Genomic DNA, 18,194 nt, shown 5'->3' on the forward strand with positions numbered 1-18,194 from the left:
ATTCTGAAGTGGAGGTACAAAGCAAGGGTAAGTTAAGGTCATACGTTTACTGCATAAATCACTTACCATCTGGTGGAAACATAATCTGTGTACGGTGGTTGAGATCTTAGTTCTCTAGCCAATCCGAAATCAGCTATTTTCACAAGCTTTGGACCCATACAGAGAAGGTTTTCCGGCTTCATATCCCGATGGAAAAAACCTGTGAGTATATACAGAAAAAGACAAATTATGCCATCACTTGTTCAGCAACCAGCTTTGATTTAGCCATACAAAATTCACTCTGGGATTCTCTGGAGACCATAAACTTTTCTTTCATTCACACACTTTCAACAAATGTATGTTATATTATAAAGGAAAGAAACCGTTTTCCTATAATTTAATTGGGATTTATTGGTAAATTAAGAAGCACAAACTACCTGGTTTTAAAACTCTAAACTTAAAATGAAAACATGCAGCAGCTTTCAGGAAATGGCTGTTTCATTTTGTACTGTGACAGTTTGGCTATCAATGCAATGGTAGTTAATGGAAGTTTGTTTTGTTTAATAATTTTAAATAACTGAAATCAGTTTTAGAAACAGAGCACTTTTTTGTTTCTTCCTCTTATATATAAACAAACAAGAATCTCTGACATAATTCTTCAGTTAACATTTCTTGTAGTAGTTAGTTTTATTTATCATTCTGGGACCAGCTTCCAAAAATTGGCTTTTAACAGGACATCCAAATTCTGATTTTAGATGTTCATATCAGCAGTTACACATACAAAGGTCTGTTTCGTGCACCTAAATTCTAATTTGAGCATCCAAATACAGGATTTGCAAATTGTATTTAGGTATCTGTGTTTTAAAATTAGGCTGTGTATAGCATAGTTTCTTCCTCTACATGGTCTAATCATCCTTGCTGTTTAATTCAAATATGTTGTTACTTTCTACAAATCTATCTATCTATCTGTTGACCCCACTAAGCAATAATGCAGTTCAGTATTTACTGAATTTATTGGTTTTCTATGTTCAGCCAAGAAGATATATGAGTACCATCATTATCAGGAGACACTGGAGATGGACTGGCCATGTGCTTCGGATAGAAACTGAGTCCATCACCAGAACAGTACTAAGATGGATACCTGAAGGCAAGCGAAAACGAGGCCGCCCGAAAACAGCATGGCAAAGAGCTGTGGAAGCCGAGCTGAAAAACCTGGGACACAGCTGGGGAACCACTGAAAGATGTGCCAGAAAAAAAGACAGGCGTGGAGGAGCTTCATCACTGCCCTAAATGCCAGAGGCATAATTCGTACTAACTTTGTACTGAAAATCTAAAATCACAAGGATTCAATTCTAATTATGAAGGCAAAAGAGAAAGTACAGAGAAAGTGATGAGGGAAGGAAAAAAAGTATAAAGATAAAATGAACAGGAGAGTAGGATGATACTTTTAATATAAAGGGACTTGATACTAGTATATCAGAAAGCAGTTTAAAAGATGCTTTGCACACCAGAATAAATTAAGTGGAATATTTTGCTAAATTTGTGTAAGTTCTGAAAGATGCAGTGTACCCACAACTTCTTCAGTGAGCTGGGGCTGCTCATACCTGCAAGATTTCATGCAATAGACATGTTCAGTTTGTATTTTAGTGATCAAATAATTTCAACATTTTTTCTACATATTGCACTACTTTATTTTGATATCTTAAAAGAGATGAAACTGCAATCTGCAAAGTATCAACTGTCCCCAAACATACCCTCTTGAGAAAAATAAGAAATGCACTGTATAGCACAGCATGCAACTTTCTTCAGAATCAAAATCATCTTTGATCTATGGCTGAAATGTACGAAACGGTCTCTAAATAATAATTATTGATGCTTTCAGAAAAGAGAGCCTCTGATTACAGAAGAACCAAATACAATTTAAAAATCCAGATGGCTTGTTGAAGATAGCACATTTTTGAGACTACATATGGCAGTCACATACTTTCTGCAATACTATAACTTGATCTGTTTAACCTATAACCCCACCCATAAAGTTTTTTCTATGATTACTGTGCATTATCTTCTTTCTCAAAAGAGGGCTGCAGTTAGATTCTACAAAGAAACCTACCGTGCTTATGGATAAAAGCTAGCCCTTGTAATATTTGATACATAATATTTCTGATGACTGACTCAGGGAACAACTTGTTTCTGCAAAGAAACAAATTTATACAAAATATTTAACTATTTCAAGCAATTTTTATAGAGATTTTTTTCCTTGTAATGAACATTTTCAGCATTTTACACAATATACTACGACGTAACTGAACCTCAAGGGTGAAAGAATAAAGCAAAATGTTTATATTAACAATCAAGGGCTTAATATGGAGTTCCATACTCAAGTAAAACTCTCTCTGATCGCAAAGGGTATTTCATCTGCAAAAGGACAGAAAGATCAAGTTCCAAGTCTGTATTCAAACATGTTGGTCTTCTCTCTCTTTCTCTCCTGCGTACCTACAACCACTCCCCACTGCCCCGACCCTCCACAAGCCAAACCGAACAATCTAGACAGTTGGTGAAATATCAGTCTAGTGGTGGGCAACCTGCAGGCTGCACATGGCCCATCAGGGTAATCCACTGGCGGGCCGCAGGACAGTTTGTTTATATTGACCATCCGCAGGCACGGCTGCCCGAGCTCCCAGTGGCCACAGTTTGCTGTTCCCAGCCAATGGGAGCTGCGGGAAGCAGTAGCCAGCGTGTTCCTGCGGCCCACGCCACTTCCCACAGTTCCCATTGGCCGGGAACAGCGAACTGCGGCCACTGAGAACTGCGGGCGGCTGTGTCTGCAGATGATTAATGTAAACAAACTGTCTCATGGCCTACCAGTGGATTACCCTGATGGGCTGCAGATTGCCTACATTTTGTCCTTCATACAGTAAAAGAGATTAAGAAAATTGCTTTCACAAATTCCTGCATGGCTACTATACACCCACGGCATGTGATTATATCAGAATTCTTATCTAGTTCTGTTATTCCAGCTATACCAGAAGCTGAACAATTCATAATTCTGTCCTCAGATACATAGGCATAACTTCCATTGACCTCAGCTTTTATTAATTTGAATCTACTAAGTATGGAATGGGTCTCAAAACAGAAATTTTAACACATTGCTCAAGATATCAATGGAACTCATTGAAAAAATTGCAAACACCAGATTCTACTGTACATTTTACAAATGAAACATACCTGTCCTTCATTAACTGATAGAGATTTTCCTTCATATACTCAAACACAAAATAAAGGTGGTCATTTTCTCTGATAACTTCTTTCAGTTTTATCACATTGGCGTGATTCAGTTTCTTAAGAGACTGCAATACAGGAACATGTGTATTCAACTTATGACAGTAATTTTGGTTATCCAACAGAGCTAAAATAGAGCAATGCCGAAAGTTTTGTTATTTCTACATGAGAAATAGTTCTTGGACAAATGCAGTGTCTCTTGTCTATTTTTCTGTACTTCTTCTGAATACCTATTTGCATTCCTCCACATCAGTGTTACGTTTATGAAAGAATAAACCTTCAGGGCCAAATTTTCAATGAGTATCAAGTTTGTGCAAGTGAAACTATTTTCATGCAAAAATCCAATATTTTTCAACCAGGAACTCATTTATCTATAATTTGCATGTAAAAAAGACAATGCCAATCAACAGAAAACTTACAGTAAATGGATATTTTAAGGTTGTTATCAAAATCATGACCACAACCCAAATTTATTTGCATGCAAGACAAATGAATATGACTTGGATGAAAACAGTCTATAGAAGAGCTTTCCAGATCACATAAATATCACAAATCACAAGATACAGAATTTTTCAGCTCCACCATTAATCAGTTCACTACACTGCTTCATATAATGTTTAATTTAAAATGTTATGTTACACTCTGTTGGATGTAAAAACTTCAAAAACAAAACATCAGGTAGGAGAGTAAGCTTTCCCTCTAGCTCCTTAATAATCTGGTTTCATATTTAAGGCTAACCAAGGTGTAAATTTAAACAAGAAGATAAAGACACAACATTCAGTATACATGAAAAAACACTATGCTCTCAGTTTTACCTTGACTTCTCTCAAATTCATACATTCATCCCAAGAATAGAACTTTTTTTTCATTCTGAAATAAAATCCAGAAAATACAGTTTATTCTAAATGAATAATACATACAAAATATTCTTAGAACCAAGAAAGATCAGGAATGTGTCACTTTTCAGCAGCAGAACAATCAAATTCTTTTTTCAATGTTTCAAACATACTTTGGTAAATATTAATAAAATTATTAAATCTAGTTGAATTGCATTTTTTTAGGTTTGCCACAATTAAACATAATGTATAATATTTAACCACTACGCAGAGTTTTTAAACGGTAGCTAGCCAGCCACATAGACCAAGGTATCCCCAGGAGTTCTATAAATATCAGCAAGCATTTCACCCCACCTATGTAATTTGAACTATGTCCTTAAGTCTGGGAGTCAGCATGACCCAGTGGATAAGACATGGGCCTGGGAATCTGAAGTAGGGGAGGTCACTTAGGGTATGTTTACACTGCAAGTGAAAGTGCTATTGTAGCATGGTAGCCATACCCACGCTAGCAACAATCTAGCTAGCGTAGATAACAATAGTGGTGTGCAGACATGGTGATACTGACTTCAGCATGGGCTAGCTGCCTGAGTACAAGCCTGCTGGGATCTGGGAGCCTGACTCAGGTTGCTGAATGTTACGTACAACCAAGTCCTACTAGAATCCAAATATCAGGCTTTGTTTTGCTCTTCCTGAAGTCAAATGCTCACTAACGTATTCACAGATTCTAAGGCCTGAAGGGATCATTGCAATCATCTAGTCTGATCCCCTTTAACACAGGCTTTAGAACTTCCTCAAAATAATTCCTGGGACAGATCTTTTAGAAACACATCCAATCTTGATATAAAAATTGCCAGTGATGGAGAATCCACCACAACCCTAGATAAACTGATCCAATGGTTAATTACTCTCACTGTTAAAAATGTATGCCTTACTTCCAGTCTGAATTTATCTAGCTTCAACTTCCAACCACTGGATCGTGTTATACCTTCCTTTGCTAGGCTGCAGAGAGTCTATTACTAAATATTTGTTCCCCATGTAGGTTCTTATAGACTGTAATCAAGTCACTCAAATCTTCTCTTTGTTAAGCTAAACAGACAGATCTAAAGAGCTCAATCACTATGTCATGTTTTCTAATCCTTTCAACATTTTCATGGCTCTTCTTTGAGCCCACTCTAATTTATCAACAACCTTCTTGAACTGCAGATACCAGAAATGGAAACAGTATTCCAGCAGCAGGCACACCAGAGCCAAATACAGAGGTAAAATAACCTTCCTACTCCTACTCGAGATTCCCCTGTTTATGCATCTAAGGATCACATTAGCTCTTTTGGACACAGTAGCACACCAGAAACTCATGTTCAGCTGATTATCCATCACATCCCCCAATTTTTTTTCAGACACTGCTTCCGAGGAAAGAGTCTCCCATCCTATTGGTACAGCCTATATTCTTTGTTCTTAGATGTATACCTTTACATTTAGCCATATCAAAATGCATATTGTTTGCTTGCGTCCAGTTACCAAGCCTTTGAAAACAAAGCCAAATTCCAAGGGCAGGAGGGAAGAGACTTGTAACTCTACAGTATGAGGGTTGTATTAAAGCAGGTTAGGAAAGACACCTGCTCTCATGGGCCCACAATGTGTTTCTTCCTTTAGAAACAGAATTGCTTTGGTGTTCATCTTTAACCTGTCAGAAGATCCAAGAAAACCTTAACATTACATTTATTATTTAGATTCCTCGATGACAAGCAGCTATGTTAGAGTGGATTGTGTGGCAAAGCAAACAGGCAGGAATATATTGCTTGCAGTAATCTACTACAGCATCTAATCAGACATGAAATGCATCTGTTCTACCATTTCTAAAGTACATGTAGTAAAAGCAAAATTAAATTTAATGGAGTCAGACCTCATTCTTGCACAACAAATTTAAACTCTTAGGAACAAAGAGACTTCTTGTTCTATAATGGGCCTGTCATAAACAGATAGCTAAGGGTTAATGTCTCTTTCACCTGAAGCACCTGACCAGAGGACCAATCAGGAAACCGGATTTTTTCAACTCTGGGTGGAGGAAAAAAGTTGTGTCTGAGTCTTTTGTCTGTCTGCCTGCTTTTCTCTCAGCTTTGAGAAGTGATTTCTGTTTTCTAATCTTCTGTTTCCAGTTGTAAGTACGAAAAGATCAGATAGAATTTATATGTTTCTTTTGTATTTACATGAATATAGTTGCTGGAGTGCTTTGGATTGTATTCTTTTTGAATAAGGCTGTTTATTCAATATTCTTTTAAGCAATTCACCCTGTATTTGTCACCTTAATACAGAGAGACCATTTGTATGTATTTTTCTTTCTTTCTTATATAAAGCTTTCTTTTAAGACCTGTTGGAGTTTTCTTTACTGGGAAACTTCAGGGAAATTGAGTCTGTACTCACCAGGGAATTGGTGGGAGGAAGAAGTCAGAGGGAGATCTGTGTGTGTTAGATTTATTTGCCTGACTTTGCATTCCCTCTGGGTGAAGAGGGAGGTAATTCTGTTCTCCAGGACTGGGGAACGGGGAGGGGGGGAGTCCCTCTGTTTAGATTCACAGAGCTTGTGTCTGTGTATCTCTCCAGGAGCACCTGGAGGGGGGAGAAGGGAAAAGGTTTATTTCCCTTTGTTGTGAGACTCGAGGGATTTGGGTCTTGGGGTCCCCAGGGAAGGTTTTCGGGGGGACCAGAGTGCCCCAACACACTCTAATTTTTTGGGTGGTGGCAGCATTATCAGGTCCAAGCTGGTAACTAAGCTTGGAGGGTTTCATGCTAACCCCCATATTTTGGACGCTAAGGTCCAAATCTGGGACTAAGGTTATCTGACAAGAGTAAGGTAATTTCTTTTTAACATGTATTTGGGCAAAGTAGTAGTCAGTCAGGACACAAGTGTTGCAACAGGGTCTAGGGTATTCCTCAGCAGCTGAAACCCATGGAGGAGTCATGCTGGGGTAGAGCCTAGGGTCAGTGGGAACAATAACTGTTCTCATATGCTCCCTGAACTAATTGCCTTACATCTTGCACAGTTGGTCAATCACAGAAGTTAGAAACAAAACTCCCCGCCCCTGACAGGAATAATTTGCCCCAAAAGCTCTATATGGGATCATATCTGGGTCACAGTCAGGTTGCTTTTGTAGATCTATTTTATGCCCTTCTGCACAAAACAGAATGGATAGGACCTGAACCTCATCATAAGAATTTAAGGATTTAGGGGTGTCCAGGAGCTAAAGGTTTTAAGACGAACTGTCATCTGGCTTATTTACTTACTTAACTAGGTAGTTATATATTGCTCATCATTACAGTAACTTAATTTACAAATGCTAAAGCATGCATGTAAGGATCTTTCTCTCCATCTGCCAGTTAAGAGGTAATATATCTGTTTTTAAAGTAGTTAATCCTTATTGTTGGAAGACCATGTGTAAGCAGCATATTTTCCATTTGAATCTGGAGGCTTGTGGCTATTCCAATCTCTTCTGGCCCCGAGTTTCACAGTCACGGGTCAGCTATCAAGAAAGTTCTTTCACCCACACCTCTCTCAAGACCCACTCTTGAAGTAAACAGTTCAGTTTTTCCCAGAGGAACGTAGCTATCATGGGAATTCAATATGTAAACTTGAGAAGAATTTGGTGGTCACTTTAAAGTATCTCAGAGTACCAAAAAGTATATTGCAGTCACCCTTACATTTCTGACATACACCATATGCAAGAAATTAGTTACGATGATATTCAGGGCCAGGGCCGGCTCTAGCCATTTCGCCGCCCCAAGCACAGCAGCACGCCGCGGGGGGCACTCTGCTGCTCGCTGGTCCCGCAGCTCTGGTGGACCTCCCGCAGGCGTCCCTGCGGAGGATCCGCTGGTCTCATGGCTCCGGTGGAGCATCTGCAGGCACACCTGCGGGAGGTCCACCGGAGCTGCGGGACCAGCGTACCCTCCGCAGGCATGCCTGCGGGAGATCCACCGGAGCTGCCTGCCGCCCTCCCGGCAACCAGCAGAGCGCCCCCCACGGCATGCTGCCCCAAGCTCACCCTTGGCGCGCTGGGGCCTGGAGCCGGCCCTGTTCTGGGCATTATGGTATAATTATAACAAGTATGACTACTGATCCAGCGGCTTTTCCTAAATTATCAACTGTAGGCCAAATTCTGCCCTTTGACTTCTATTGGGTGAAAAAAAAAATCACACTTATATTACTTTCTTCTAAAGTTACTCCAGGAGAAGAAAAAACAAACACTGATTGATTTTTAAAACACATTCTGGTTTTGTTCAGAGGCCATATCCTTGGCTGGTGTAACTCAATTGACTTCCATGGAATCACGTTTTACACCAGTTGAGAATGTGGTCTGAAGTCATCAAATCAGACATCTAAAAGAACACACAATCTTTGTTTTTTAAGATCTTAGTTTATTTGAAAAAATTATCTTAATTATTTTCTTGCCTATAAATAGCATATTATAAAAGAGTTACAATCTTTACTATTTCAGAGCACATTTATTCAATATCACGTACCTTTTGATAGCCACAAGCTCTCCTGACTCATTGCTCTTTCCCATGAGCACACTGCCATAGGTGCCGTCGCCAAGTTGTTTCATGGTTGTGTAACGGTTCATTTTGTAAGACCTGGATTGCTGAAAGCCTTGAAAACTTTAAATATCTCCTTTTATTGGAGGACTTCTACATCCAATTTTTTTCAACAAAATTTTTGTTTTTCCAGAATGATGTTATATCAGTGGATTGTTTGCCATAATTTATTAAGACATTTGGTCTTCTTCTTCAGGATTATAGCCACTTTGAGATCCAGAAATAAAGTAACAAGGAAAGGAACAACGCAGCCATTCTTACATATATCCTTCACAAAAAAAAAGGGGGGGGGGGGAATGATGAATTTTAACATTAATGTATTCTATATACACATACACACACATATTAATATATAACAAATATAGAATGTGATTAATTTTAATAGGATTTGGTGGCCAAGTCACTTAGTCAGCTTTGAAAAATCTCATACACAAGTCTATCTACTGTTAAATGATCCTGATATTTATATAATGTTTTCAATTTTGTTCAGAACTGCAAGTGAACAAAAAAAATCAGTTATTTACACAGCTCTAAATAATACCCCCCCACCATGAATATTGGTAGGGGAATCCAGAATCTGGTATATCATCTGAAAATACCAAACAGCTGTTAGGCGATGGGGATGGGAAGCGCTTGGAGGGAGGGGAAGGAGCAGGGACGTGGCATGCTGTGGAGGGGTGAAGGAGGCGAGAAGCTTGGCTGCCGGTGGGTGCGGCGCACCCACTAATTTTTCCCAGTGGGTGCTCTGGGGCTGGAGTTGGTGCCTATGCAGGTAAGTGTCCTAGGCACTGGGCGAGAGAGTCATTCCCACTCTCTCTCTGGCCCACTGACAGTTCAAGTATTTTATACCCAGCCTGTAAAAAACCAAACATTTTGTTTCAATCTAAACAATTTGCCAAAATCTATATGAATTCATGAAATGTTGCAGTTGTCCTGGGTCTGCATTTTTTGGCTAAAAAGGGTTTAAATGAAAACTTTCACTCAGCTGTTTATGGTCCATCTCTTTTCAAATAAAGTTTCTTCTCCCTTGTAGCGAGTCAAGGATGGGAAAATAAAGCCCCAATTTCAATTAGGCTCCATGCAGGTAGAAGGTTCTGTTTCCTAACTAAGACCCAAACAGTTTCACTATTTTCTCTGCGTTGTCAGATAAGGCCCAAATCCTGCAAACTCATACACATGAGGATACTGGGACTCTTGCAGGAGGATTGTTACTTACATGCATATGTGTTTGTATGACCAGGCCTTATCTGACAAGGAAGGGCAACAGTGAAACTGACTATACACAAAATGCAGTCAAATGTCAAAAGTAAACAAACTCCAAGACAAATATTTTTCTCTAATATCGATCTGTTTTGGTAATCTTAGCTAAGTAAATAGCTAAGTAAAAAACAATTCAAATAAAATGTTTTGGTTTTGTTTTAAAATTGACTGTCCTGTTTACCATGAGGGTACTCTTAGGGCTGGTCCACACTAGGGAGGGGAAATCGATCTTAGATATGCAACTTCAGCTACGTGAATAACATAGCTGAAGTCGAATATCTAAGATCGGATTACTCACCCATCCACACCGCGTGGGATCGATGTTCGCGGCTCTCCGTGTCAATTCCGGAACTCCGTTGGGGTTGATGGAGTTCCGGAATCGATATAAACGCGCTCAGGGATCGCTATATCGCGTCTATATTAGATGCGATATATCGATCCCCGAGCAATCGATTTTAACCCGCCGATACGGCGGGTAGTCTGGATGTGGCCTTACTGGCACACCGTCATTCATTCATTCAGCCCACACTGCCAGGTGCATGAAGCTGAAGTCAAATGATGCCAATCATCCCATCCCTTTCATATTCAGATGTAATAATGACACTTCAGCCATTACTGTGCTATGAAGTATAAACTGCATTTTTAATATGTGAACAAATTGTTGTAATTTTGAAGTCTCTTATGCACAATACACTTATCAAATATAGATAATCTAGGATTTGATCCTACAAGATGCTGAGCGCTCTAACCCTAAACTGACATCAGAGTAAGGTTGAGTGAGGGTGCTCAGCACATGATACAAAACTGTTGCTCTTATTGGATGTGCACACTTAATTTAGAATTGCAATAAAAATGCTATATTGATTTCCATAATAACCACAACATTCCAGTACAGACATTTGTACACATCGATTCATATTTCACATAATATATACCCAACTGATGTGCTCTCTATTGGGCTTTCCTTTCTGCAAAGGGAAAACAGAGACACAAGTAATCTCCATTAAATTGATCTCCAACATTTTAAATTACTGTTACTAAATCAGATGTGTACTAAACAAAAATAAATGCTATACATGCTAAAGTAGCAGAATTAATTCTTTCCCTTGTGCACATGTCTATCTTTGCAAGTTTAGAGCCCAATCCTGACTTCCCTATGGAACCAAAACAAGAGATTGGGGAGTATAAGAAATGCAGGATCAGGCCACTAATAGCAACAGAGGCTTCTGTCCTGATCCCTTTGAAGTCAATGGGAGTTTTGCTGTTAGTGGAGCAGAATAAGGCCCATATATTCTTCTACACAACCTAATGTCCAGAATCTTATACCACTCTGTGAAATAAATATGCCATCACATTCGGGAGCATCACCTGTGATTACTTAGTTGAAAGAAGAAAGTCTATTGTAAACAACAGATTGTTTCTTATTCATAGTGACACACTGCCAATAATCTCTTCACATAAGATTAAGGAAGGATTAAAACAGAGGACAAATGGAGGACAAACTGCAATAGCTTGGAAGACCCTAATAGTCTGCCTACACTTGCAGAATCTGAGCAGTTTTGAAAGTATATTTTCATATTTGTAGCATTACCATTTTATTATTTTATTTCAGCAATAACAACAGTCAGTAATGTCATCACTGATTTTAAAATGTCTATTTGTAATTTTAAAATATGCAATGGGTAAACAGCAAATCACCAAAGTCCCTGAAGCACATTTATAATGTATTTCCAAGGAACAGAGTCAACATTGCATGAAAGAAAAGACAAGCTACTGAAACCCTAAAATATATTACAAACCCTAAAATACAAACTAGAAAATCCAATCCACTCAGGAGCCTCCATGCAGAATAATAAAACACTTAGAGCCCAATTTTGCCAACCCTATTTACACTGATTATTGAACTCAATGAGACTATTCATGGCGCAAGACACTACCAAGATGAGTAAAGCTGGCAGGATTAGGCCCTAAATGATCCTGTTCTGTTACAAATGCTTTATTAATAAAATAGTAGCAATACTTTTAAAAACAAACATAAAACAAATTTAAAAAAACAGACTATGTCCCTTAAAGACATCTGAGTATTTAGAATACAACATGATTAAAACAGATAGTAACCAAGTTCTAAGATACGTGGATTCATTTCTTGAGCTAGATTGTGAACTCTTTATTCAAACTCATAAGGGAACAGTATAGAGCATTTAGGACTCAATTCTGACAGCCTTAATCTATTGCAGTACTCATGAGAGTAACTCCTTACCAACATAAGTAAACGATTCACACTCTGGCCCATAGTAAATATTTGTTTGTATACATATCATAAAAAAGAGATTAATTTACTTTTTAAAGAGTTTCATTTTTATATTGTTGGCTGTCAGGATAATATACATTTTCCCCCTTTAGAATTAAGCCGCATGCTCATTTTGAAAATGAGGTCACATTCATTCAAGATGTGAAACTCAAGATTTCCACAGAAGTTTTATCTTAGTTCTCACAGATAAAAATCAGATTCTTCTCATTAATACATACCATAACATTATCAGGGTTTGGGCCTACTCTTTTGGAAGTCAATGGGAGACAGTCATTGGCCTCCCAGTGTGTCCTATCTGAGCAGAATTAGAACATGACCCAATTCTCCTCTCACATACTCTAAATCAAGAGTAATTCTACTGGGATGAAGTAGAGTAAGGAAGTGGAGACTCAGGCCCCTTGATAAACAATACAAGGATGGTTTGCAGAAGTTATTATCATTCCTTTTAGAGTCTACAGTCATTACTCAGACCAAATTCCCACTGACCTGAACAGCTGGCAATGGAAGAGGTTTTGCCTGAGAGGAAGGACTGTAGCCTGAGGGATGCGGCGGCGGTGGGGGGTATCCTTGCATTTACTTCTTTACTGTTTAGCTTTACAGGAGTTGGCTGTGACAATGCTAGGCTGCTGCTGCTGCTTTGTTAGCTGAGTGCTGCCTGGCCAAGAGAGTGAACAGAACTCTCAAGTCTCATTCATTTGCACGCAGTAGCCTTCATTGCGAGGCTAACTTCAGGAAGAGTGTTTTATGTTCTCTGGCTTTGGGGATACTGTGCGTGTTTCAAACGAGGCATTTAAAGCCTTGCTCGGACATGCGGTGGGCTCCCTTCAGCCAAACAGCCCCAGCTGTTTGGAGAGAGATTCAAGGCAGTTGCGTTAGGAAGTGAGCAAAAGGCAGCGCCTCTCTTTTAAAGCACGACAACCAAACTGCACCATGGGGACGGGGGCACAGACATACACATGTATTTGGGGGGGAAGGGAGAATAAGTTCTTCTCTGGTTTGCCCCACAACCCACCTGCCCCCGGCACAAAAAACAAGTCAATCTGGAGGTGATCTGCCCACCCGTGCTACCCCCTCCCCCACCCAATCATCCTCCCAACCCCATGGCCCCGCATCATCGCCCCCTTCCCACTCACCAGCGCTGAGCTCCTGGGTGCCGGGGCCGCCCCCCTCTGGCGCGCGGCGCATCCCGACCTCGAACTGCCGGCAGAGCCTCTGCCGCGAGCTCCCCCAGCCCGGCCGGGGTGGGACTCGTCTCCTAGGCGACGGCGGGGGACGCGCAGGGGCGGGGCAAGGAGAGGAGAACCCGCCCACCTGCCGGCACGGTGGCGGCAGGGCGCGAGCGCTGACCACGTGACCAGGCCGGACTCATTGCGGGTAGCAATGGCCAGGGTGCCGCGGGGGTGCGCTGCGCTTGCGCTTGCGCGAGAGGCGAGTCTGAAGTGCGCGCGGAGCGTCAGTCTCCACCACGTTGTGTGCAGGCAGCGCAGTAAGCCGAGGGGTGGCGCGCAGGGATTGGTGTGCGCGTGCAGCCGGCCTGTAGCTACAGCTGTTTTGCAAATCAAGTACAGCCCTGAGAGGGTCCTCCGCTCTTCGGAGCGGCTGGTTGCTACCTGGAAGGTTGCTGCCTAGTTTTTTTCCGATGTTGGGAGTGGTACTGGTCTGCAGTAGCCTTCGAGGAGGGCGCTAGCGGAGGAAGAAAACCCACGTCTGCGAACAATTTCCTTTCCCTTGTACAGGGACTGTAAGAGCCAGCTGTGGGTCAGGATCCCATTTTAGTGGGGTTGTTAGGACTAGCTTAAATTTTCTGGGGCCAAAGCTGAATGCTGAGCTTCACTGCCTGAGGCTGAAGCCCTGGGTGGCCAGGATCAGATTACAGGCCCCTTGGGCTTCAGTTTTGGCCTCCTCCTGCCCAGGGTGATGGGGCTCAGGCTTTGGGCCCACACCTTGGGTGGGGTGGCATGGCATGGCTGGAGCAGGCTCAGGATTCGGTCCCCCCTCTTGGGGTGGTGTGGTAATTTTTGTTGTCAGAAAGGGGCTGCCATTAAATTGAGGGCTTGTCTACATCAGAAAGTTGCAGCGCTGGTGAGGGAGTTACAGCGCTGCAACTTAGGAGGTGTACACATCTGCAGGGCACCACCAGCGCTGCAACTCCCTGTTTGCAGCGCTGGCCGTACTCCCGTTTTGTCTCGGGTGTAGAGGATCCAGCGCTGGTGATCCAGTGCTGGTAATCAAGTATAGACACTTACCAGCGCTTTTCTTGACCTCCGTGGAATAAGCAGGTATCCCAGCATACCTGAGGAAGCCTCTGGTAATCAAGCTGGTCTCCTTCCCCGGCTTGCTCTCGCGTTCCCCGAACCCCGAGCAAGCTGGTCTCCTTCCCTGAGGTTTGCTGGGTGGTTCCGGGAACGCGAGAGCAAACCGCGGCGAAGCTGGTCTCCTTTCCCGGTTTGCTCTCGCGTTCCCCGAACCCCCGAGCAAGCAGGTCTCCTTCCCTGCGGTTTGCAGGGTGGTTTGGGGAACGCGAGAGCAAACCGCGGCGAAGCTGCTCTCCTTTCCCGGTTTGCTCTCTCGTTCCCCGAACCCCCAAGCAAGCAGGTCTCCTTCCCTGCGGTTTGCAGGGTGGTTCCGGGAACGCGAGAGCAAACCGCGGCGAAGCTGGTCTCCTTTCCCGGTTTGCTCTCGCGTTCCCCGAGCAAGCAGGTCTCCTTCCCTGCGGTTTGCAGGGTGGTTCGGGGAACACGAGAGCAAACCGCGGCGAAGCTGGTCTCCTTTCCCGGTTTGCTCTCTCGTTCCCCGAACCCCCGAGCAAGCAGGTCTCCTTCCCTGCGGTTTGCAGGGTGGTTCCGGGAACGCGAGAGCAAACCGCGGCAAAGCTGGTCTCCTTTCCCGGTTTGCTCTCGCGTTCCCCGAGCAAGCAGGTCTCCTTCCCTGCGGTTTGCAGGGTGGTTCGGGGAACGCGAGAGCAAACCGCGGCGAAGCTGGTCTCCTTTCCCGGTTTGCTCTCTCGTTCCCCGAACCCCCGAGCAAGCAGGTCTCCTTCCCTGCGGTTTGCAGGGTGGTTCGGGGAACGCGAGAGCAAACCGCAGCGAAGCTGCTCTCCTTTCCCGGTTTGCTCTCGCGTTCCCCGAACCCCCCTTGAAGCCGCCCAACAGCGCTGCAGTGTGGCCACATCTAACACCACTTGCAGCGCTGGTTGCTGTAAGTGTGGCCACTCTGCAGCGCTGCCCCTATACAGCTGTACTAATACAGCTGTAACAACCAGCGCTGCAAAATTTTAGATGTAGACATGGCCGAAGTTTGAGAACCCCTGCCTTAGGCTACAGGGCAGAAGACTCAGAAGCCCACTTTTCACTCTCTCTCTCTCTTAGTCTTGCAGGCTGAAATTCACAAGAGCTCTCACCCCAACCCCTGGTGAAAGTAACATTAACTGCTTATGGGTACAGGGCCTCAGCAGAAGGGGCAGGGCTGGGGGATCAGCTTCCCCCAGCCAGCCCATCTGGGTTGCCTGACCTGCGTTGCTTGGGGCTCCAGCAGCAATTGAATGGGCCCTGGGCTCCGGCCACAGTACCAGTGACCAGGGTTTGCACCCCCCCATCTCTTCCCCAGCACTTTAACAATGGCTATGTATGGGCCTTTCCCAGCAGCCACTTTTTACTGGTATGCCATTGGGCTACTTTCATCCCTGCTCCAACCCCAGAAAACATTTGCTAAGTCCCATAGAAGTCAAGCACATACTTAAGTGTTTTCCTGAATAGGCATGGATTTAAGCAGTTAAGGTGCTTTTCTGCACTGGGGACTCTTTCAGGAGAAATATTTATCCAGCACCACTGACTCATGGAGAATCAGGTATTGTGAGCTGCTGTATAAATGCACCTGCTTGGGTGACTTTTTTATATATCAGTACAGTCTGGGAGCTACTGCTGAAAGAGTTCAAATGGGAAACCTCCACTGTCTGATGGTGGAAGGTACTAAGCACAAACAAGCCCCACTGCAGTTAATAGGAGTTGCAGGTGTTCAGCATCAGGCCTTCATATTGTTGGTTTTTCTTACATAGGGCCTGCTCCTACTCCCACTGATTTACACAGCTGTGAAACTGTTTATATGTGGGATTCAGAATTCCAGCAGGCTGCTGCTGGAGCTGCCATTTTTGAGACAGATTGGTGCATCATGTTACAGAAGTCACATTCATATGGAGACTTCACTTTTAGTTACTGTATTTCTACTGCAGTCACAGTTAGGAGCCTGACTCATGGAGGACCAGGTATTGTCCTGTACAGAGATGCTGTATAAATGCAAAATAAATTACTATCATGTCACTTTATCTAAATTCTGTCAGTCAAAAGTATACAGTTGCTCTTTGTGCTTAGAAAGACACAGTAGAAAGCAGCAGGCTATGAGGATGCTTGCTGCCTCACAAGATTGCATCCAGACAGCTAGATCCTGCTTGCCTTGTTCACACCAGTAATGCCTTTAACTTAAATGGAACCACCATGTAATCCTGTCAAGCAGTATTCACACCTAAATTTGTAACATGAGACAGGAGAAGTAGTCAACCCTCTTGATAATTTAGAAGATGAAATGAGTGCTGTCTAGAATTTTCACTCTTTTCTCCTGTGTTTTGTTCAAATAAAAACAAGTTTAACTATTCAAATCCAAAACAAACAAACAAAATGCCTGAACTGCAATAGATTCTAAAATGCTCAGAACTTATGATGCCAAGTGCAAGTGATAAAACAAGATTTAAAAAGTTATACTGATGCAAAAAAAGAAAAAAAAAGTTGGTCATTTTAACACCACAAGTTAGCCCTAATTAACATAAGCACTGTAGGAGACAGATGCTTGTTACTAAAATGAATCAAATTTCACAGCTGATTGTAATATAACTCCTACCTGACCTTTCTGATTTTTAAAAAAATAAACACTGTATTACATTGTTAGACAAAACATAAAAAGTAATACTGACCTCTTAAGCCCTGTACAGACTGTCACTAATTAATCCTCAAAACACAGTTGAGGTAAAGTGTCTCAATTTTACAGACAGAGCAATGGAGGGAGAAGGCCAAAAATCATCATCAAGGGAAGAGGTGCTGAGAGCCATTGAACCAAACTGTAAATCCTGTATGTAATGGAAATCACTTCAACCCTGGGGATGCTGCAGCACTCCCCACAGCCCTAGTTTCAGCACCTATGATCAAGGGTGACTTTGCCCAAGCTCTCTGAGAGAGATAGTGTTTGATTTCAATGATCATTTAGGAATATATGAATCCTTATCCTGTTCATAGAACACCAGGTTACTTCGCTTGGGGTCTCCACCTGTGACCTTTATGTGGGGTAATAGTTCACATAAAGGTTGCATAATTATGGCCTCAGTTTGTTAAATGTCTGGAGGTGTAAGTTACTTATTTAGATATTCCCTTACAGGTAACTTATTTTAATCCATCCTGCTCCTCTGAGATTAAAACCATATAAATTTGGAGTCTCAGCCTACAGAAATCAATGCAAGTAACAGTGGGACTATTCACATGAGTAGAGTTACTCGCATGTTTACAAAACTGAGCCCTAAGTATATTTTAAATTTGCTGCTGCCATTACCAAGGATTTGAAGCTTTTTCCTTTGTTAGACTGTTGCAGTGTATGAATCTAGCCACTGGGAGGTGTAGGCTTCCATCTCTACTGTATATCTATTCTTGTCATGTGTTTTTCATTTTATAGCGCTAATTAAAATCAACCCTGTTTACAAATTGGCCTTTAAGTGTTACAGATATGTGCATTTTAATAGCCAAGTGTTTTGTAAATATCTAAAATGGGCATAACTGTGGATAGACCTATTGGAAGGGAAAAATCAGTTTATCAATTTTAGGCTTTTGTACCAATGGAATGAAAAATCTCTGCTAATTTATAAGATTATTTGTATGTTTATTATGAGAAAGTGCAATCAA

The 18,194-nt window shown here is 42.1% G+C and overlaps 1 protein-coding gene across 5 annotated transcripts in view; it reads right to left on the reverse strand.

Annotated features, from left to right (window-relative positions):
- Positions 1 to 13,487, reverse strand: part of MAK (male germ cell associated kinase) — a 52,782-nt gene extending 39,295 nt beyond the window's left edge. For 2 of the 5 annotated variants that reach the window (XM_030552388.1, XM_030552392.1), the window contains exons 1-6: positions 13,389 to 13,487; positions 8,613 to 8,952; positions 4,074 to 4,128; positions 3,205 to 3,326; positions 2,090 to 2,169; positions 67 to 199 (exon numbers count right to left, since the gene is read on the reverse strand). In XM_030552388.1, coding sequence (XP_030408248.1) covers positions 67 to 199; positions 2,090 to 2,169; positions 3,205 to 3,326; positions 4,074 to 4,128; positions 8,613 to 8,713 — 491 coding nt within the window. In that variant the 5' untranslated portion in view covers positions 8,714 to 8,952; positions 13,389 to 13,487. Of the gene's footprint in view, positions 1 to 66; positions 200 to 2,089; positions 2,170 to 3,204; positions 3,327 to 4,073; positions 4,129 to 8,612; positions 8,953 to 12,741; positions 12,818 to 13,388 lie in introns of those variants that run through there. The other 3 variants (XM_030552389.1, XM_030552390.1, XM_030552391.1) reach the window with 3 other exon arrangements.
- Positions 13,488 to 18,194: the final 4,707 nt, after the last annotated feature.

This window comes from Gopherus evgoodei, chromosome 2 (assembly GCF_007399415.2).
Source record: "Gopherus evgoodei ecotype Sinaloan lineage chromosome 2, rGopEvg1_v1.p, whole genome shotgun sequence".
In the NCBI taxonomy this organism is placed as follows: domain Eukaryota; kingdom Metazoa; phylum Chordata; order Testudines; family Testudinidae; genus Gopherus; species Gopherus evgoodei.